Here is a 19,280-nt window from a genome sequence, read left to right on the forward strand (position 1 = left end):
ATACAGTGAGGAGAAGAGGATGACTGCTTGAGGAGTCCAGATTTGGACTATCTGGGCCATGCACTAGGGAAGAGAATTCATAGACTGACAGGGTGAGGAGAAAGTATGGGGTTTAGGGAGGAAAGTTACAGGCAGACTAGCTCTTAAGCAAAGTGTAGAGGAGAAGGGAGCTCAAGTGTCCAAGGAAACTGGGAGCACAGTGACAGGCTTAGCAGGTGGAGCCTGGGACTGACTGGAAATGAAAGGGAGGTGAGAAACGCCTTGTGCAGAGACAGACTGGAAGGAACAAGCCAGGTAAGTACAGACTTGGAAAAATGTGCAAATGTTCCACCTGCACATGGTAATCTATTACCTCTATTTGCTATTCTTGTAAATGTTTCTTTCGTGGGTTCACATTAGATCTTTGGAAAACCTTTGCTCAGTAAGGAAAATGAATGCACAGCACAGTGGACAGTAAAGCAATCAGCAGCAACAGTAGTGAAGCAAGTTAGGCAAACACCTATCAAAAATGCTTAGGTGGAGCTTAAGGTGATGGGATGGACAGTAGGGCCTAGATAGTTTTTATGGTTCTTAACAGAGACTAAAGGAGATATTGGGGTCTTCCTACCCTCTAGCCCCAGTTTCCTTGATTGTTTTGTTTGCCAAAATATTTGCTTTTTAATGCAGAAAAGACCCAGATTTAAAATTCAGCTCTCAGGTGAGTGGCAATTCAAGGCTTGTTGCTGCATTTTATAGAAAACAAGTCAGAATTGAGAAGTTGCTTGTTATTATAGTGGCCATGGGTCTATAATGTAACTGTTAGGTTATTTTTCTCATTTGTTTTTAAGGAGTTAAAACAGAATTGTTTAAAGTGTCAGATATTAGCAGGAAGAGGATGAGAGGCAGATTCGTCATTTTAACTAAGTGTCATCAGGAATGAACGTGGTACAAAGCTTTTTATCATGTCCCCGCCCCTTTCCCTCAATACATTGTGTAAAAGTGAAAGTAGGTCTCAACCATGGCCATTTCAACATTTTCCCTGACAAAGTCTTACACTTAATTACCTGTAGGGTTTTATGATTGCTTACTTACTTGCATGGCCAGGCAGATGGTGTTCAGCAGGATCAGAACGAACATCAGGTACTCAAAATAGGTGGAGTTGACCACATACCAAACTTTGTACTGGTACTGGTTTTTAGGGATGTATCTCCGCAGGGGCCGGGCTTTCAGGGCATATTCTACACACTGGCGCTGTGAAAGAGGCAGGGTAGGTTTAAAAATAAAAACAAAATACAGGGTTGGTCAGCTACCTCCAAGCATAATAAAAATACAATATGTTTCAAGTGTCTTACTGAAATGAAAATGCTTGGTATAAGCATTTCTTTCAGGTTGCAATCCAAATGTGCATATTCTATCCATTGAACAGTTACATATGCATTTACTTTGGCCAGACAAAGTCAATTAGTCATGTTCATCTAATGTCAGTGAACCAAATGGTACAGCACTTATAGTTAAGTAAATGTTATCCCTTGAGCAAATCTTAACAGCAAGGCTTTTTCTTTTACCTTACTCCTGAAAGATGACAGTGAAGCCAGCTTATTGTTTTATCTTGTTGGAAGCTTCACATGCTTTTCTCTGTATGTATTTATCTCTTAGATGCTTATTCTTAATGTATTTTCTATCTTTGGTGGTGATAAGTTGTTGTAAATTACCTGGTTTTTGTCCAGCTCACAGTTCTTGTACTCTTGTTCTCCTTGTTCCTGAAATGTGACGATGACGAAACCAACGAAGATGTTCATCATGAAGAAAGCAATGATGATGATGTAGATAATAAAGAAGATGGAGATCTCAACCCTGTGATTATAGATGGGTCCCACATCCTCCATGTGGGAATCAATGGACCTATACAGCAACCTGAAAGCAAACAGGAGCCCAATGCAGAGAAAATCTGCAACTGCCTTGAGGCCTTATAGGTGATACTACAAAGTTTAACTTCGTGACTTTCCTCTACTTGTATCACAAGTAATTCACTCACAGTTGTGCAGAGTGTAAACTCTTGCAAAAGAGAAGATATGGCTCTTGCTAACTTTACACATTTGAACCTGTTCAGGGGTGAAATCTTTCTGTAGTTGAATAATTACAATTTAAAACAGAAGCATGCCCTTAAGTTAACAGAAGACAGGAGAGTCTGTGTTGTTGGCAGCTCAGTTTTGTGAGAAATGGAGATCGCAGTGCTTTTAACATTTGTTAACATCACTGTCGGCATCACCCTGTGACACAGGTCAGGGTCAGCCCACCTGGTACCCTGCATGCCCGTGTCACTCTGACAGAGTGAAGCTGTGGCAATCCTTCACCTGTGGCACAGCCTGCACAGGCTTGCAAGACATCCCACCTCTGCCCATATTGCAGAGAGAGCACTGCTGTGTTTCAGATGGCCCTGCTGGCTCTATCAGGAAACTTGTAACACCTAGCAATACTGGTAAGTGTCTGACAGGCATTTTATATCCATTTATATACATAATATTTGTAACAAATATTGCTATCACTGTTACTACTAGCAATCGTTTTTTAAGAGCTACAGACAGTGGTGTGCACTGTTTACAAGTACAGAAATGGCAATCCCTTTGGGCCCTGAGGAATTTACAAAGTACATAATACTACAATGACTGAGGCTACTACTGCTATGTTTAAAGCTTTAGACTCATTTAAATACTTAGAATGGTAAAGACTATGCTCTGCATTTGAATTTCTCTTTTGAAATGAATGAGGATATTGCTACTGTTGCACTGGTCCAAGAAGCACTCACTCTGGCCAGCCCTCAAAGGTTGAGACAGTGAAGAGGGCCATCATGGCAGTCAAGACGTTGTCAAAGTCAAACTTGCTGTTCTCCCAGCTCCGGGGTTGTATCATCGGCTGGTTGACCTCACCATCCTTGTATGTAATGTAGTACCCTCTGTGGATGGAGAACAGAAAGAGAACATTGCGGAACTACGCTTCCAGTACAGTACACTTCTCAAGGCCCTGAGAGTGAGTGGCCAGTGAAGGAGGCTAACTGGGAAAGGTCTGACCCACCTGCATTCTGCTTCTGTCTGCTTGGAGCTATCAGTGCAGCTGTACAGCTTGCCCTTGAAAAGGAAGAAAGAGGAATGAAGCTTATTTTCTTGATAGCACAAGGGTTAGGGCAGATGATGTAGCAAAGAGACTGTGTTTTCTACTTGCTAAACTAACTATGAGTATGTTTACATACTCTTTTGCAGGTAGATGTGAGTGAACTGGATTGAGAGTTGCCTGCATCTATATAGTTCAGAGCGCAGGCTTTCATCTGCTTGCACCGTACTTTTATACGTATGTCCTAAGGTGCATGACTACCGAGTGAGGCAGAACACTTGTTGACAGAAGGGTGGTGAAGGGCAAAGGAATAAAAGCAGACATAAAGAAGTGAAAGAATAACCTCCTGTGATTATCTGGCATGCCCCTCTCTCTATGAGATGGGAGGTAGACAGCCTGCAAGTACCCCTTTCACTACCCCTTTCACCTCCCTGGCACTAAGTCATGCCATAGGCTATTTAGGGAAGAAGGTTACTGATGTTACTGATGATTTTTTATGATTACAGAGGAAAGGCAGGAGTTCTGAATATGCCTGGTTCAGTTTTGGGGAACTGCTGGTAGCAGGACAGTGTCACAAATGTTTTGCCTTTCACACACAAGGCTCCATCTCCCCTTCCCAGGCTTCTTGGCGGTAGTTTTCTTCCCATCACATAATACAGCTCAGCGTAACGGATGAATGAATGGACCCAATGGTTTTACCTTAAACAGCTGAACTCCAATGCAGGCAAACATGAACTGCAGCAAAGTGGTGACAATCACAATGTTTCCGATGGTTCGGATGGCAACAAACACACACTGGACCACATGCTGCAAATGGAAGATAGGGACAAAAGTAACTTGTAGGATTGTTCTGGCTCCTCTGGCTAAGGGAGAATCCCAAGACTAAAAATACAATTAAGAGATTTACAACTAACAGTTGCCCATTAAGTAGTGTCTCACGAAAGAGGAGAGAATACCAACTTGTTACATTCCTCACTGTACTCTTCGGAAGTGGCAGAGAGGGACAGAAAAATACCAGAGCTCAGCTCTCTGCAACTTTCAGCAGCACTGATTCGGACAGTTGGGCAACCACCAGCCCACATGAAGGAATTTATCTAATACAGTAAGGCTATGTTAAAATAGACTTGTGAGCGCATCTGTAATCCCAGCAAAATACATCATTTAACCTCAGTGGTGATGGGTGGGACACCCAGCTGGAAACCAGCTTGGCAGAAAAAGACTTTAGGGTCCTGGTGGATACCAAGTTGAACATGAGCTCTCACTGCAAAGACAAGTGGTGTCCTGGGCTGTAACAGGCAGAACACTTTGAGCAGACTGAAGGAGGTGATCCTTCCCATCTGCTCAGGAGTGCCAAGGCTGCCACACCTGGAGTACTGTGTCCAGTCAGGCTCCTCAGTAGAAGAGAGATATGGATGTACTGGAGGGAGTCCAGCAAAGGGCCACAAAGATGATTAAGGGACTGGAGTATCTCTCTCTCAAATGAGGTAAGGATGAGAGAGCTGGGACCATTCATCCTGGAGAAGAGAAAGCTCAGAGGGAGCCTTGTCAATGTACATAAGTACCTGAAGGGAGGGTACAGAGAAAGCAGAGCCAGGCTCTTTTCAGTGATGCCCACTGGTGGGGCAAGAGGCAATGGGCACAAGCTGAAACACAGGAAATACAGGAAATTCAACTGAACGTTGGGAAGCACTTTTTTATTGTGAAACGACTGAGCATTGGAACAAGTCACTCAGAGAGTCATGGAGTCTCCCTCCTTGGGGTATTCAAAGGCTATCTGGGCATGGTCCCAGGCAATCCACTCTTGGTGGCCCTGCTTGAGCAGGGTTGTTGCACAGGACAACCTCCGGAGGTCCCTCCCAACATCAACCATTCTGTGATTCTGCTGAAACACTACCTGAAACACTGCAAAAGTCCTTGTAGCTTGAAATAACTTGAATTTAGAGAATGCATTGGGACTTTTCTAACCTTTAGTCCTTTGGCTCTGTTAATGGCCCTCAGTGGTCTAAGGACTCGCAGAACACGCAGGATCTTCACCACATTGATAGCACTGGACCTGGAAGCAAGTATTGGAAGGTTTGAGAGATACAGTAATATGGGGGATGTGCTGCAAAGGCAGATGGATTTTACCTATTCTTTCTTGTTTGAAATCCTACATAGCCTTAGACAGCTCAGGGTAGTTAGAGTGTCAACCCTTTGCTATGGCACTTCAGGGCTAATAAAACTATTCTCTGGCGTTATCCTCGTAGGTCTTGCTTCCTGATCTAAGCAGGCTCAGTATACATTCTCCTGGCTTTCACCATCTTTGCTATTTAATGAAGGGAGCTGAACATAGGCAGGGTATATTGTTTTTTTTTGTTTTTTTTTTTTTTTAAGCAGGGCAAGCTGCCAAACACTCTATAGATATCTATAATACAGAAACTGAGCAAAGATGTAGTCATACAAGATATTTTCAGATAAGGTTCAAAGAAGCACTCCACTGAAATATTTGTAGAAGAGTGGAAGCTCCAGGTGAATCCAGCACTAAAGGTATACCATCCGTCTGGAGTTTGATCCTGCACTGTGTTTGACCTCTGATCCCGCAAATCAATTGATTGTGTACATAAATTTAAAGATGTGGAACTCCCACTGAATCAACTAGGATGACTTATGTACTTAATTTTAAGTACCGAACATAATTATCTTCTACAACAGTACTCTCCGCATCTTCCAAGACTGAAATCCTGACTGAGAAGCTTTTCCATGCGGTATGACATGAGGCCCTCCTGACTGATTTTGGGAACAGTTTCTTTTACTAACATACTAAGAATCTAGTTAGGTTTGTAAGAAAGAAACAGCAGGTCAAAATGAGCACTGTGCCATTCTTAACCTTCCCTGAAATCCTAACGGACCTGACAAATCCTTCTGTTTGACTATTTGACTTAGTTCTGGAACATAACGTATGTCAGCTGCTAACCTGTAATGGTGATAACTGGGAGCTCATTTCTTATCAGGTGGGATACTACTTAGAAACCCCCCTAACCAACACATAAAGTTCCATACAGTGAAGTAAATCTATAAACTTATTAAGCAAATTAACCCATCAACCAACACAGAGTGATGCAACAGAAGCAGGATCAACAGTCACTGCCACCAGTACTCTGCAGATTTTCACACAGCTCTTCAAACTCTTGATGGTTTTTGAGTGACCAAGACCCACAACATCTTAGGAAGTAGCAAAACACTATCAGCCCATTTTCCAAAGAGGTTATGAGAGCTCTAGTAGGGAACAGTAAGTCACTCAACTGTCTGAACTGATACAGTGAATCAAGACATCTTGGAACAAAGCTAAGAACCATGATTCCCCATGGACCATTTCTAGTTCTCATTTCCGTTTCTAGTTCTCATTTGCTCTTTCTGGAAGTTACCCCCTCCATGTCATTAGAGTAGAATTTCCCAGTTATTACCTCCCCTCTTGAGGATGAATTTTAATGGTCTTGAATCATCTGAGGGAAATACCTCCAGGCTCATGAGAAAAAAGGCTTACCCAGGTAAGACAATGAGCCTCAGATGTTACTTCCCAACCCAGCCCTGCAATCCCCAAACAACAGCCAGTTGAAAATAGCTCACTCACTGGATCCCAAAGGAGATGAGAGAAACGCTGACCACCAGCAGGTCTAAGATGTTGAAATAGTTTCTGCAGAAGGAGCCTTTATGGAGGAAAGCCCCATATGCGGTCATCTGCAGGAAGGCACATGAAGACACAGACATACTTTGCCATTAGCAACTGTTCAGAAGCCAAACACATCTGGTTGTGCTCAGAGTATATAACTGGGGAGGGGCAGAATTTCTAACATAGCAGACAATTTACCCCCAGACCTCAAAGGAGAAGCTGAGTCCCCATTGAAAGAAGAAAGACTGAAAAGACATTAAGACAACTATAAAAGACCTAACTAGGGAAAACAACTACTAGGTTCAGTAAGGAAAATACGCACTGTGAGTGCATAGAATACATAACATTTAGAATCAGCAAAGCAGCAGAATGACTGCAAAACCTACTCTTTGCAATTATATGCTTTTTCCTTTTTCTTCAATGGCAGAGGACACTTGTAGGTATGATGCTTATATTTATAAAGGCCTCTTGAGGCCTTTATATTGAATAATAAAAAAAAGAGGGCTCTTTTGTAATGTTTTTTCAGTGCTCAGACCAGCTGCAGCGGACAGCTGAGTTCTCTTCCCTCTGTGAAGAAAAAACAGAATCCCTCAGGAATTCTATGCTTTGGAGCTGAACTAACAGGAGGAATTTCAGCTCTCTTCAGTTTGCTCCTTCTGTTCAGCTCAATCCTGTATTCCTTTTCCTATCCCTATTCAGGTTTTTCCACTTTTATTCTAGAAGCAGTTGCACTTTCCCTTTGGTTTTCCTCACAAAGCCTCAGGTAAGATTCTTTGAGACAGAGTGGTTTCTTAGGGGAGGTAATCATTATTAACATCACCCAACAGAGGAGGGAAAAGATCTCACATGTTTTACAAGGGACACTCTGCCCCATCTGGGTATGAAGGGGTATTTAATACCTGCTGGCTTTAAGGAGAATGTCACAGCTCCAGAATTGGTTTAAGTGACTGTGTAAACAATAAACAGAAATGGGTCTCACCCGCAATGTCAGACCTAAACACCTCTGAGGTCAGAATTTGAATTTCAGACAGTTCAGTTACAGAATGTGACTAAATGAGTCTATCATGGTTAAAGAGGGTGAGCTGATGGGGGTATTTGTACCACCTACCTAAGACTCAGTGACCTAAGTAGCTGCTTTGAAGAAACCCCATCCCCACAACAGCTAATGTCCCTCCATTACCTGGGTTAGGAACATAGGCTGCTAAATTTGGTCCTCTGAATCCCATCTAAGTTAGATGTCTAAAGTAACTTGAAGCGGACACTGTGAGACTGTTCCTCAATGATGAGCTCTAGCCAGACTCCCAGCAGAGAAGAGTGAATGAGAAATTGAGTTTTCTGGCTCCTGCTGATGGCTCAGGATGGCATTCAAGCTAGTGGTTTCCAGCCATGCCTGCCTGGAACAGCTTTATTCAGAGGAGGGGTGGAAGGGAACATGATATATCCCATTATTTTTTCACCAAACTTCCATGATACCAGGGAACCGCCTATCAATCAGACAGAACTTAGAAGGGGAGGAAGTATAAACTCTGGTCTTGAATTTATACTTATAGACACATTCAATTGGGAAAGAGGGGAGGGGTTCTTGCCATAACAAAGGTGGTAAAGGTGCCTGGATAGATTTTGTATGGCAATCTTGAAAGAAAGGAGACACCATTGAAATCAGGAGGAGAAGCTCTGCTGAGTTTAAGTTCTATGCAAACTGTGGTTCTCTCAAGCCTGTGAGAGATGTTGTTATCTCAGAAGAGACTCTGGAAGAGTCTATAATCTATGTCTGCCTCCCATCTAGGACACTGAACTAGCTTTTAGGATGACAATTAAAAAAACCTTGGTGGTCACCTTGCTCACATTCACCAGACTCCACCATGGCAGTGTGAAGCTTGCAGGTGTCATCAGCAACATGAGGTCAGATGAAGCTTGTTTCTCTACAGCCTTGATTCTTTTGTTTTTCACTATTTAGGCTAACTTTTCTGTTGTGGAAAGCACTGTGCTCAATTCAAAGCAGCAGAGAAACACGCATTTTAAAACCAATGCAACTTGTGAAACAGGAACTGACAGGACAAGAACAGAAGAATTCCTTAAACAATTGCAGTCCTTGCCCTTTTCTCCAATTTGAACTCAGCGAATATCCAGGGGTGGTGACATGAACCCACTGAAATTAACAGGAGGACATAAGGAAGGCCCCTCTGATGCATTCTCCTGATAAAAACAGAGCAATACACCAGTGGGTTTGCTTAGGTTCTGCTTCCACTGAACTCATTAGGAGTGTTATTATTTGCTCCAGTGGAAGCAGAATTAGTAATTCTAAGTTCAAACAGGTGTCTTGAGCTATGGTTTTATTTTTAAGTGGTTCTGTTGAGATGTTTTTCTTTTTTGACAGGCCTTTTTGATCAGCCATTTGGTATGTGCTTTTTCAGATTTACTGTGTAGGCAGAGATGCACACTGCACAGAGGTATAACATGTACATCTCTTTGGAGAACATTATGGCTTTGGTGATTTTAAGTCATATCAAAAAAGCACATTTCTCTACAAAAATGTTCAGGGGCCACCCTGCTTGCCAGCCTTCAGTATGGATACTGTTATTAGGGTCTTGAACTGCAAGATCTGAGCAACGTGAAGGTACTGCCTGCCAGCACTTAGAGCTAGCTTGCTGAGGAAAAAACCAAGCTGCCAAATGAACCTAGCATTTAGAAAGCCAGAACTCTGCTCAATTACTGTTATTTAAATTATTAGCCTACCAATTTGGGAAAATTAGTGTTAAGAACAAGGCAGCCTATTTTTATTTTCTTCCAGGCTAAACTACTAGTCTGCACATTTTTTCTTGGTATAGAGTATGTTCCTGGGAATTCGAAAGGCAGGTTTCAAACAGGCAATGCAGCAGTTTTTCATTCACCGCTACGGTACTTGGTGTTTCAATGACTTGTGCCCTTGGTTACCTCCTCACATCTAAAAAGTGAGCTCCTGCACTGAGCTCCCTGTCTCCTACTTGACTGCACACCCTGTAGCCTTACAGGCTTATCGATCATCCACTTATCTAGGCCACTCTCTGGCCCAGCCTCAAAAGTTGTGCAGAATGAGTTGTAGCATGTGTAAGAGGAGGTGTGTGCTCTCAGGGTTTCTTGCACAGGGAACAAATACGGTTTTCAGAATACTGGCCAGAGTAGAGAGCCATTTATAGGGTGATGGACAGCTTCTTGGCCTCCTCTTACTTTTCCCAACAGGATCATCCTTTCATTGTGATTCCCATAAAAAGCTTTGTATTATTTCTTTTTTTTTTTTTTATATAGACCCTGAATGATAAGTTTGAATATCAAAATTTCACAGAAGACTTCTTAAGCAACTACCAAAGCATTAAAATCAGAAGATAAATAACCCTTTGTGTAGATATAATAATGGGGTTTAAAAAACAAAACAACAAAACAAAACAGAAAAAGAGAGTGAAACAAAGAAAGACAGAAAGAGAAGAAAATAAGAGAGAAAGAAAGAGAGAAAGAGGAAAACGAGTGTATTGCTCAGATTGGTTACCTTAAGAATAATTTCTAATGTAAAGATACTAGTGAAGACATAGTCTGCATTGCCTAGGATCTGAAAAATAAGCACAATTGGGTTAGTGGTACTGAGCGTGACCCAGGAACAAACAGGCGTGTGTGTTAGCAACAGACAGTGGCAGAAAACTAGTAAGCTTGTGAACAAGTAATGGTAGAGAAGATGGGCACTTTACCTTCAGAGCAATTTCAATGGTGAAAATGACAGTAAAAACTATATCAAAATAAAAGAGAATCTGTAAAAACAAAAGGGAATAGGATTGGGGAGGGCAGATCAGTGACTGACCATTTGCATGGGAAATCACAGTTCAAAATCAAATACATATGCCTTTTAACAAGGGGACAAGGATTATATAGGAAATGGTTTTGTAACGAAGTCCTGTTGAATGCAGTGAAGCTCCTGGCACAGAGAACAAGCAGCACGTTTCATGAAATCTTTTCTGAGTTACAATCCCATGAGGACTCTAGAGGCAAAATAAGTTTTTGGTTGCTGTTGTGGGATTTTTTCTTTTTTAATCTGATAGAGAACAGACGATTCCAGGATTTTCCCAAATACATATACAAACTGAGAATACAAGAAGCCCGGTCTCCCAGTGGAAAACATGACATTCCTTCTTACTAATTTCCATTCAGGCTTGTCCTGCGCTTCTTGCAAAGGAAGAAAAGCAAACCTCGGATTCATGCTCTTGCTATTTTTTTGTTTATCCTGATTTGCCCTGGATTAGGCTAAAAAACAGAGACTCTGCCAATTGAACAGAATCCCAGCTCTTGTATTGCAACCATAATATCGTCTTGTGCTAAAGGTGCCTAACTTAGATCTTGCATCTTTCCATTGGCATCCTGGATAACAGGCAAGCTGAAAGGCACTCATCATTCCCATGAACTTAGACCTGGTGATGGGGGTCCTGGTGGCATGCATAGCAGACCACAGAAAGTGGTCCTAGAGTGTCACAACAGGCAACAGCAAGTCTGGAAGTGTAAAGTGATTTTCAAAGTATCAGAAATATCTTTTGCTGCTGATCAATGGACCTTCCACAAAATGAAAAGTGGGAACTTCCTCATTGACTAATAGGACCAGAATTGAACTATTTTTGTTTCCAATGTATTCCAATATCCCAAGTCATTTTAGTGTTATCTATAAGTGGTGAAATTCAAAAGTATCGTGCCCTAGGATTGCTGTTCTTTTACTGTTGTTTGCCCATGCACAGGCCAATATATGGAAGTTGTAGAAAACTGATCATTTGTCAGATTTAAACCTTTACTGCTAAAATACTAATAAACATACAGCAGTAAAGTGCCCTCGCCCATCCCACAGCTGTTTTTTGTATTTCAGCGCATGTACCGTAACTCAGATTTATAAATGGCTAAATTCTCACAGCTTGGAATGCCATAGGCAGTAGGGTAGCTACTGTAAATTACAGGGTTATTTTAGATGGCACTATTTAAGCATGATCTGAATCTGAACTAATTTGGAGACACTAAACATCAAGTGGTGGGGATGTATCACTTACTGCTACTGCGCAACTTAACATTTTTCAGGTCACTGCTCAGTTTTTGACCCCAAGTTGTTCTCACTTCTTCAAGGCTGTCTTGCGCTCCACCAATTTTTGCAACTTAGAGAATTAAAAAAAGAGCCATTTCAAGGATGGACAGATCTCAATTTCATCCTATATTAATTTCCACATATTATGGCTGGAAATGCCCCCTTGCATGTAGGCCCTGACATTTGGTTATTATATGAGAGGAATAATTTTATAATCAATGGGCCAAATTCATGGGTACTCTAAGGCTGTTTTGCATGACTCCACCAACATAAAGCAGTCATAAACTTGATTAAAGTGGATAATCAAGCTGTACCTGCAGCTGCTTTACATCACTAGAGCACTGCAAAGCAGCTACATACCAGTGAAGGTGGCCCCAAAGCTGCAGCTAGTAAAGATGTCCGTTATAGATGAGATCATGCCTAATGAAAATGATCACTGCTCCACCTGTGCAGGAAGCACACTTATCAGCAGGCATATTTATTATTATCTAAATATGAATTTACTTTAGAATATATTATAATGAACAAGCACCTTGTCAAGGTGCAAACAAGAGAATACTGTGGGCACACAAAGTCTTAGGACCTGTTTGGGCTTTAAAGGCTCTTTGATCAGACTGGGGAGGCACTTCCAAATATCTGCTGCCTGAGCCCTGTGTGACACAAGAAAGACATAGCCACTAGCCCACCTAGGACAGAAGCAGTGTCCAAGCCTCTTTGCTAGCCCTTCCTGGCCTCTCTGTTCCTGTCTTCCTACCCTAGGACACTTTTTGTCAACAGCAGCAGTAGTTTGCACAGTACTAGTTCTTGGGCACATGCTAATGCTAGGTTATGTTGACCCAGTGTGAAGTTAGAAGCAGTTAGTTTGCTTTCAGCTTGCTTTCGTTCCCTCTCAGGCCTCTGTGTGGCCACAGGGCAAGACATATTCTTACTGTTCTACTGTCAAAGTGTAAAGGCAGACCACATTTGCAACCCAAACATCTTGTCAGTGTCCCCTTGTATGATACATTTTAAACATCTGTACCTGCAAAAATTAAACACAAGTTTTCATGCAACATCAGTGGCTTCAAATACACAAGACAACACTTTGTCCCAAACCTTCAGCTCTTTTATCCAGGACAATCAGCTTTGACTACTTTTTTTTCCTCATTTAAATATCTCTGCTGCAACTTCTGTGGTATGTCAGAAGCCCATATGCCAGCTGACATCATGCTGCAGCGCTAATGCATACTGACATACATTTATCTCTACATTGTGGGCACACTTAACTGCACAAATGGATCATTGGTGATACAAATTTGACTGTATTATTTAGCACCTTGTTTCAGGACAAAACGCAAAGCAGCTCTGAGATAAGCTCATGAAGAAATCTCCATTAACACCTTCTCTGCATGCACATGTGTCTTTAAATGCATGCTGAGGCCAGGATATTTCATGGAGTTAGAACACCGAGCATTAAATTAGGGTTTCGTTATTAAACAACAAAGAAAATTGTCCCACTCTTTAAGCCTAGCAAGTTCTTCAGGCATAATGACACCAAAACTCCACTGCAGACAAGCAGAAATTAGAAGTCTCACATATGACTGCCGACTTGCTTGATTTCTGCAGTGATCCCAGATTAATGGGAACAACCACTGGCAAAGTTAAGGGAGCACTGAATGTTCCAAAAGGCTAATAAGAATGGGCAGGAAAGAAGGTGAGAATGTATCTCTGTGCTGAATGCCTTCCTCTCCTTCCACCAGAATATTGAGGAGAGAAGCACAGCATATTTTCTGAGGATTATCTCAAATTTAATGATAGCTTTGCAACTTGTGTTCAAATAGTCTGATTCTAACCTTGATAGCACCATTTTCCTCCAGAGTGACTGTATCAAACTCAAGAGCGTTACTGCTGAATTTCACCAGTGTGAACAAAATCAAAATCAGGCCCTGGACTTCAACAGGAATCATGTGGCATGTTCCAAAGGTAACCTGCAAATCCCCCATGTTATAATTATCTGTATCCCAATCAATGTTTCTACAGCCCATTTCTAATGCCTTAATTCCAGGGAACAATAATTTTGCTTCAGCCTCCTATAATTTTGCTTCAGCCTCCTTGCCCTACACATGCTTCTGAAATGAACTAGAGGCCAGATTATGCACTGATTCATATTCTCTCACACACAGCCTAAAAAAGGATGGGGAGTTACCCCTAAAGCCTCTGATGCAGCTTTTTCTGCATTTCCTTGCTTTAAATCATGATCTGCTTATACCACACTTTTAATACACAGTGAGGGAAGGAGGATGGGAAGCATACTTGGTTCCTAAAGGAGAGGTGTCGGACGGGGTCCTCAGCGGCCAGGGAGATGCTGCTGAGCAAGATGAAAAATAGGATCAGGTTGGTGAAAATGTTATCATTAACGATTCGATGGCAGTGGACACGAAACCTGAAAGAGAGAGGAGAGGCACAACTTCATCCCTCAGAAAATAGCAAGACATGGGAAACATTCCCCCCTCCTCTTTTGCCAGCAGGACTGGCCCTGGAGGACTGCTCTGCAGAGCACCTTCCCTCTGCCCCAGCAGCAGGGAGAATGATGGGCCCAGCAGCTGTGACGGGTGCCAGGCAGCCTTGGCTCTCCGTGTCATGCAATGATGCACGCAGAGTGGTTGGCTGCCTGTGGGACTCATGCTCAGTGTGTTTGAAAGAAGAACAGCTCCCTCCTGACAGAGTCCTTTGTGATTTAAATGTGGTCTGAAACGTTCCAACCCCAAATTATATCCTTTGCTTTCATTTACAGAACCATTCCCCATTCATTCTACTGTTCATCATGGGACATCTACCTTGGTTACAGGGCATAGACCTGGCCAAATAGATATAAGACAGACTGCAAAGGGCTTTTGGGAGGACATCAGAGTGTCTGTTGAACATCAGCCAAATATAGAGTGCTTGGTGCTCTTGGTAGAAAACTAGCAGGTAAAGAAGTAGCAGTCTCCCATCAAACAGCAGCATCCTTACTGGAGACCACTGCAGCACTTTCCATATGTTGGTATCAGGGCAGGAGGAGTTAAACCTCGTAACACTCCTATGCATAATTCTAGAGACACTTCATTAATCCATTTAGCTCTACTTTTGGCTGTTAAGCCTCCAAGCCCCTATTAAAGCAATTTTACAGATGATTGCAGAGGTTAATTTACTTCTCTTCAAAAAGTGACAGTGGGTGGGTGGCAAAGCTGACATTAGAGTCCACGAGTCCCAGTCATCATCAGTCCCTCCCTGCTGCACATACCCAAGGAGGAGTGGCACAAACCCCACTGTGGAAAGACTGGATGTAAATTCAGCTGTGTTTTACAGCCCTGCTTTACTTTGGGGCTGTGATTGGAGGCCAAGTGCCCAAGGGAGAGGTTGTGATACACAGTACTGCACAGACTATAGAGCAATGAGTTAATTTCTGCACCCTTGGGAAGATACATCCCTCTGTGTCATTTCTCAGCCCTTCACTCACAGAACTGGTCTTGCACATCTGTGTTGGGTAGACAGTTGGGGCAATGTGAATCCACATTGAGGGAACTCAAGGGAAGCAAGAGAATTACTAGTCTCCCCTCAGAGCTATGGACTCTCTTCCTCCTCCCTTTTCTTCTGTGCTCATTCTTGACATACAGGAATGAGCAGAAACACATGAAATCCCTACTGGGAGTGGATTTTGAGCAACCATTAGGACAGGAAGCTCCTACCTCATGCTTGACTGATTGCATGATGGCTTGCTTGCAATTTGGACCTGAATATATTGGGGAATTCCAACTACTGACTTGCCTCCAAGACCCTTATTTCTGAAGGTTTTATGATTTGTGTTTTCAATCAGCCTTGCAGGTGCCATGAACTCCCATTGAATATTGTCAGGGGGTTCCCTACAGTTATGCTTTCATGAGGATTTCATGCCAAGGCCTTTAAAAGAGAGACTGGTCCAAGGAGGTCTCTGGTATGAACTGCTGGAAGGGAGCTCTGCACTGCATAACCTTTGGGGCCTAGCATGAAAGGGATACCTGCTCTCCGCCTCCTGGTTCCAGCTAAGCAGTCTCTTAGATACCTGTTGTTAGGACTGAAGATGAAAAAAGCACTGGCATCAGGCATGGGCACAGCCTTTTCCTTGAGGTGCAGCTCAGACATCGGGCGAGGCCGAGGGCCAACAGGCATCTCCGGTTCTTCCTCATCTTCCTCTGCTGCAAGAAGCATTTTTGTCTTTTAATACAAAATACAATCCCCTCTTGGATTGCTGAGGGATGTGTCTCTGTCATAACTATGGCTAAAAACTAAGAATTGTTGAAATAGGATGATGAAAGCCTGAGGTTCCTCGCCCATCTCCTTTCTCCAAGGCAGCATCCACTGCCCAGTGCTCGCCTTGGCACACATTGCTCTAGACTGTCCGTGAAGCCATTAATGCTGTTAAACCCACAATATCCTCACTACAGTCTCTTCAGATTCTTCACTGTCCCTTCTGAAAAAAACAAAAAACTTCAAATGACTGACTTGAGCCATTCGTAGTAGCCTAAATCCATTATGTATTTTCTTATTTTCCATGGACACAGATAATAGAGAATTCCCTTCCTTTTGCAGAAGGCTTTTACATACTTGAGGACCATTATTATGCCTCTGCAAGGATTTCTGGTTCCCAGAGCAAAACAACAGCAGTCTTTCCTGAAGCTCTGTGTTCCTTAGGTCTCTGACCATTATTGTTACTTTCCTCCAGATTAGCTGAAGGATTCACCTGCAGTTGAGTTTTTACTGGGGCAGAGGAGAGCTGGATTATTTATTGCAATACTATCTTCCTGTTTAAATGTCCTTCATGGGCACTTCTTTTCATTATACTTCAGTATTAATTTGCCACCAGTTCTTGATTTGCACAAAGCACAGATTATTTACCACAGAATGGCTACCTAGCCTGACACTCCCCCTTCTGCATTTGTGCTGCTGACTATTCCCAAGAGTGGCACTTTGACTTCATCCTTATTGAGCTGCATCTTGTTTTATTCAGACCATTCCACCAGTTTATCAAGACCTGTTTTCCTCCTCTTTGTAAGGCTCTCCATGGAGCCACTGCCACATCTGGGATGGTGTCTGGATGAGCGCATGTATGCACGCAAACATGGAGCATAGGCACTTTGACTTACAACAACCAGAAATTCTTCAAGTTGTCCCCTTTCATAATGCAGTGTGGGGGAAGACAGAAAAGGTGGAAGCAAGGCTGAGACTCTTGAATCTGATGCCTATGGAGCATATCTCCAGGCACTGTGCAGATCAGTGAGCACCTTCAAGCAGAGGTGGGGGCTAAGCAGTATGTGGAAGAGAACCTTCCACCTTTGAGGATTTCCTCTACCTGGAGTCAGATGCTGTTTTGTAAATGGCATAATAGGATTTTGCTATTTTAAAGATTCCAATCCTCTTAATCAGCAAGACAGGAAAAAATTGTTTAAGAGAGGAGCCTGACAGGTTAGATGCAGCCGATTCAGGAGAAACTATAGCTAAAAGGTTAATCTTGAATCCATAGAGTGAGCTAAATTCCAGGAAGAGCTTGTTCCTCTAGGGTCAGGTACTGTACTTGATCTGGTAATGGACACATGAGAAAGAACAGATGTATCATCACAGATCTTAATCTAGATGCCAGAGACAGGAGAAAAGTGGCCTTTTCAATGCATGCCATTATTACATGCAAATAGGACTCCTTCTTTACACTTTCAGTAGTAATAGTTCAGCTCAGATTTGCTTGATAGACTTTTGCATAAATGTTTGAACTGGTACTTAGAGTTTGTACTTTTAAAGCCAGTCTATTTTTTTAACAGCTCAATTTTTGTTGTAATATAATTCATAATACTCCTTCTACAGGCCTTAATAGTTAAAGAAATGTTATTTCAGAAGTACTTTTGTACTTGTAAAATTGGTGTTAATACTTATATTTATATAATATTAAAATACTTTGCACTTGCACTTTTTATCTACAGGTTTCAGAGTAGGCTGACAATGAGCAAGGTAGGCAAGTTCTTTTTCTTCAACAGTCTAGAAAGATCACGGATATTTGAGACTCTTAGTTAAAAAGACTAGTGCTCCAAGCCCTTGTTCTGTGCCTTCACTATTAGATCTTCTTTTTCTTTTACTTGAGGAATGCTTTAAAAAACACTTTTAAATGGATATGGTACAATGCCTAAGGCAAATGGACTCTTAGCAGAAGGATCAGCCCCATGAAGACCATAAAGAATATTGTTTCTCTTATCTTTTTCTTGTTTCTGCCATAGAGCAAGAAGCAAGCATATTAATGATTCTGGCAACCACATACCTTCAGACTGGAAAATGCATCCAGTTCCTCAGTCATAAATAAAGAATAATGTTTTGAATATTTTTCATTTAAAGTAGGGTCTAGGGCACAGGAGAAAGGAAACACTGAGGCCCAAATACACAAACAATAACTTGATTACAGTCGCAGCTCAGGTCACTACCCACTTGTTCTTTGACTGTTTTCTATACCTCAAATACATTTCTGTTTAAAAAGTGACCCTTCTAGTCAACCTCGCTGTGAAATCATAAAGAAACATGACTCAGAGCTGCTAAGTTCAGATCTAGGTTTGAACTCTCCTAAAGTTCAAGGAAATTCAAATCTGGGACGGTCATCTTGAATTATGCTTCATTGGAATGGTGATACCCTTTGGTTGTGAAGCCAAAAGCACACACAGGCTACAGTGCAGCACCAGTGAGAATTTCAATGAAGGTTTTTTCTTTTACTGTACAAAGACCAGAACTCTTGTGTAAGGACACTGCTTTCCATCAAGCTCCCATGCATCACTCCAAGCTATTACCTTCCATCTGACATTTTGAATTCTTTGTCTGTTTCTGTATAGGCTACAAGACCAGCTCCATGTCTTCCTATAATAAACATATCATCATAATAATCCTTCTAGTGTACACAAATCTCTGGAGGAGCTAGTTCTCACCTTTCAAAGATCTGATGTGCTGCAAGTACACAAAGTACCCTGCGGGCTAAGAGCAACACTGTGTAGCAAACAGAATCAGAAGGGGTTACTGAGAAAACTGGCTGAGGCAGCAGAAACAAATAGGAGACTGAGTGAGGTAAATTGAAGGAATAAAGTGAAAACAAATGAGGTGGCCATTTCAAATTGTTTCTGAACACTGTATCAGGGTGAAGGATGTTTTCAGAGGATGGAATGAGAGACAGCCATGGAATGGTCACAGGCATTAACAGCTTAAATCATAAACAGAAAACAGTAGAACCAGTTGACTGCATCTAAGAAGCAATAGGATGCTTTACTCAAAGTACTGTCGAAATGGATACCCATGCAAGTGGGCAAGAAAAGGTGAATTCCCAGATGGGACATATATGGCTGCACAGCATCCACCATCACCAGTACCACAGCTGGACGGATCAGCAATAGGCAGAAGAGTTCTGGACTGGCCACAGGGGAATTGGACAGGGCTACA

General features: G+C 42.2%; 1 protein-coding gene across 1 annotated transcript in view; it reads right to left on the minus strand.

Annotated features, from left to right (window-relative positions):
- Positions 1–19,280, minus strand: part of CACNA1C (calcium voltage-gated channel subunit alpha1 C) — a 484,424-nt gene that overhangs the window by 76,721 nt on the left and 388,423 nt on the right. Inside the window, exons 19-29 of the mRNA XM_061364015.1 lie at positions 15,883–16,015; positions 14,115–14,244; positions 10,456–10,515; positions 10,260–10,319; positions 6,698–6,804; positions 5,053–5,140; positions 3,787–3,894; positions 3,052–3,104; positions 2,786–2,932; positions 1,692–1,893; positions 1,072–1,230 (exon numbers count right to left, since the gene is read on the minus strand). Of these exons, the coding sequence (XP_061219999.1) occupies positions 1,072–1,230; positions 1,692–1,893; positions 2,786–2,932; positions 3,052–3,104; positions 3,787–3,894; positions 5,053–5,140; positions 6,698–6,804; positions 10,260–10,319; positions 10,456–10,515; positions 14,115–14,244; positions 15,883–16,015 (1,247 nt within the window). The remainder of the gene's footprint in view (positions 1–1,071; positions 1,231–1,691; positions 1,894–2,785; positions 2,933–3,051; positions 3,105–3,786; positions 3,895–5,052; positions 5,141–6,697; positions 6,805–10,259; positions 10,320–10,455; positions 10,516–14,114; positions 14,245–15,882; positions 16,016–19,280) is intronic.

The sequence above is a fragment of the Neopsephotus bourkii genome, unplaced genomic scaffold (assembly GCF_033783945.1).
Source record: "Neopsephotus bourkii isolate Nb327-2 ecotype Australia unplaced genomic scaffold, CSIRO-AGI_Nbou_v1 NB_1183, whole genome shotgun sequence".
NCBI classification, from domain to species: domain Eukaryota; kingdom Metazoa; phylum Chordata; class Aves; order Psittaciformes; family Psittacidae; genus Neopsephotus; species Neopsephotus bourkii.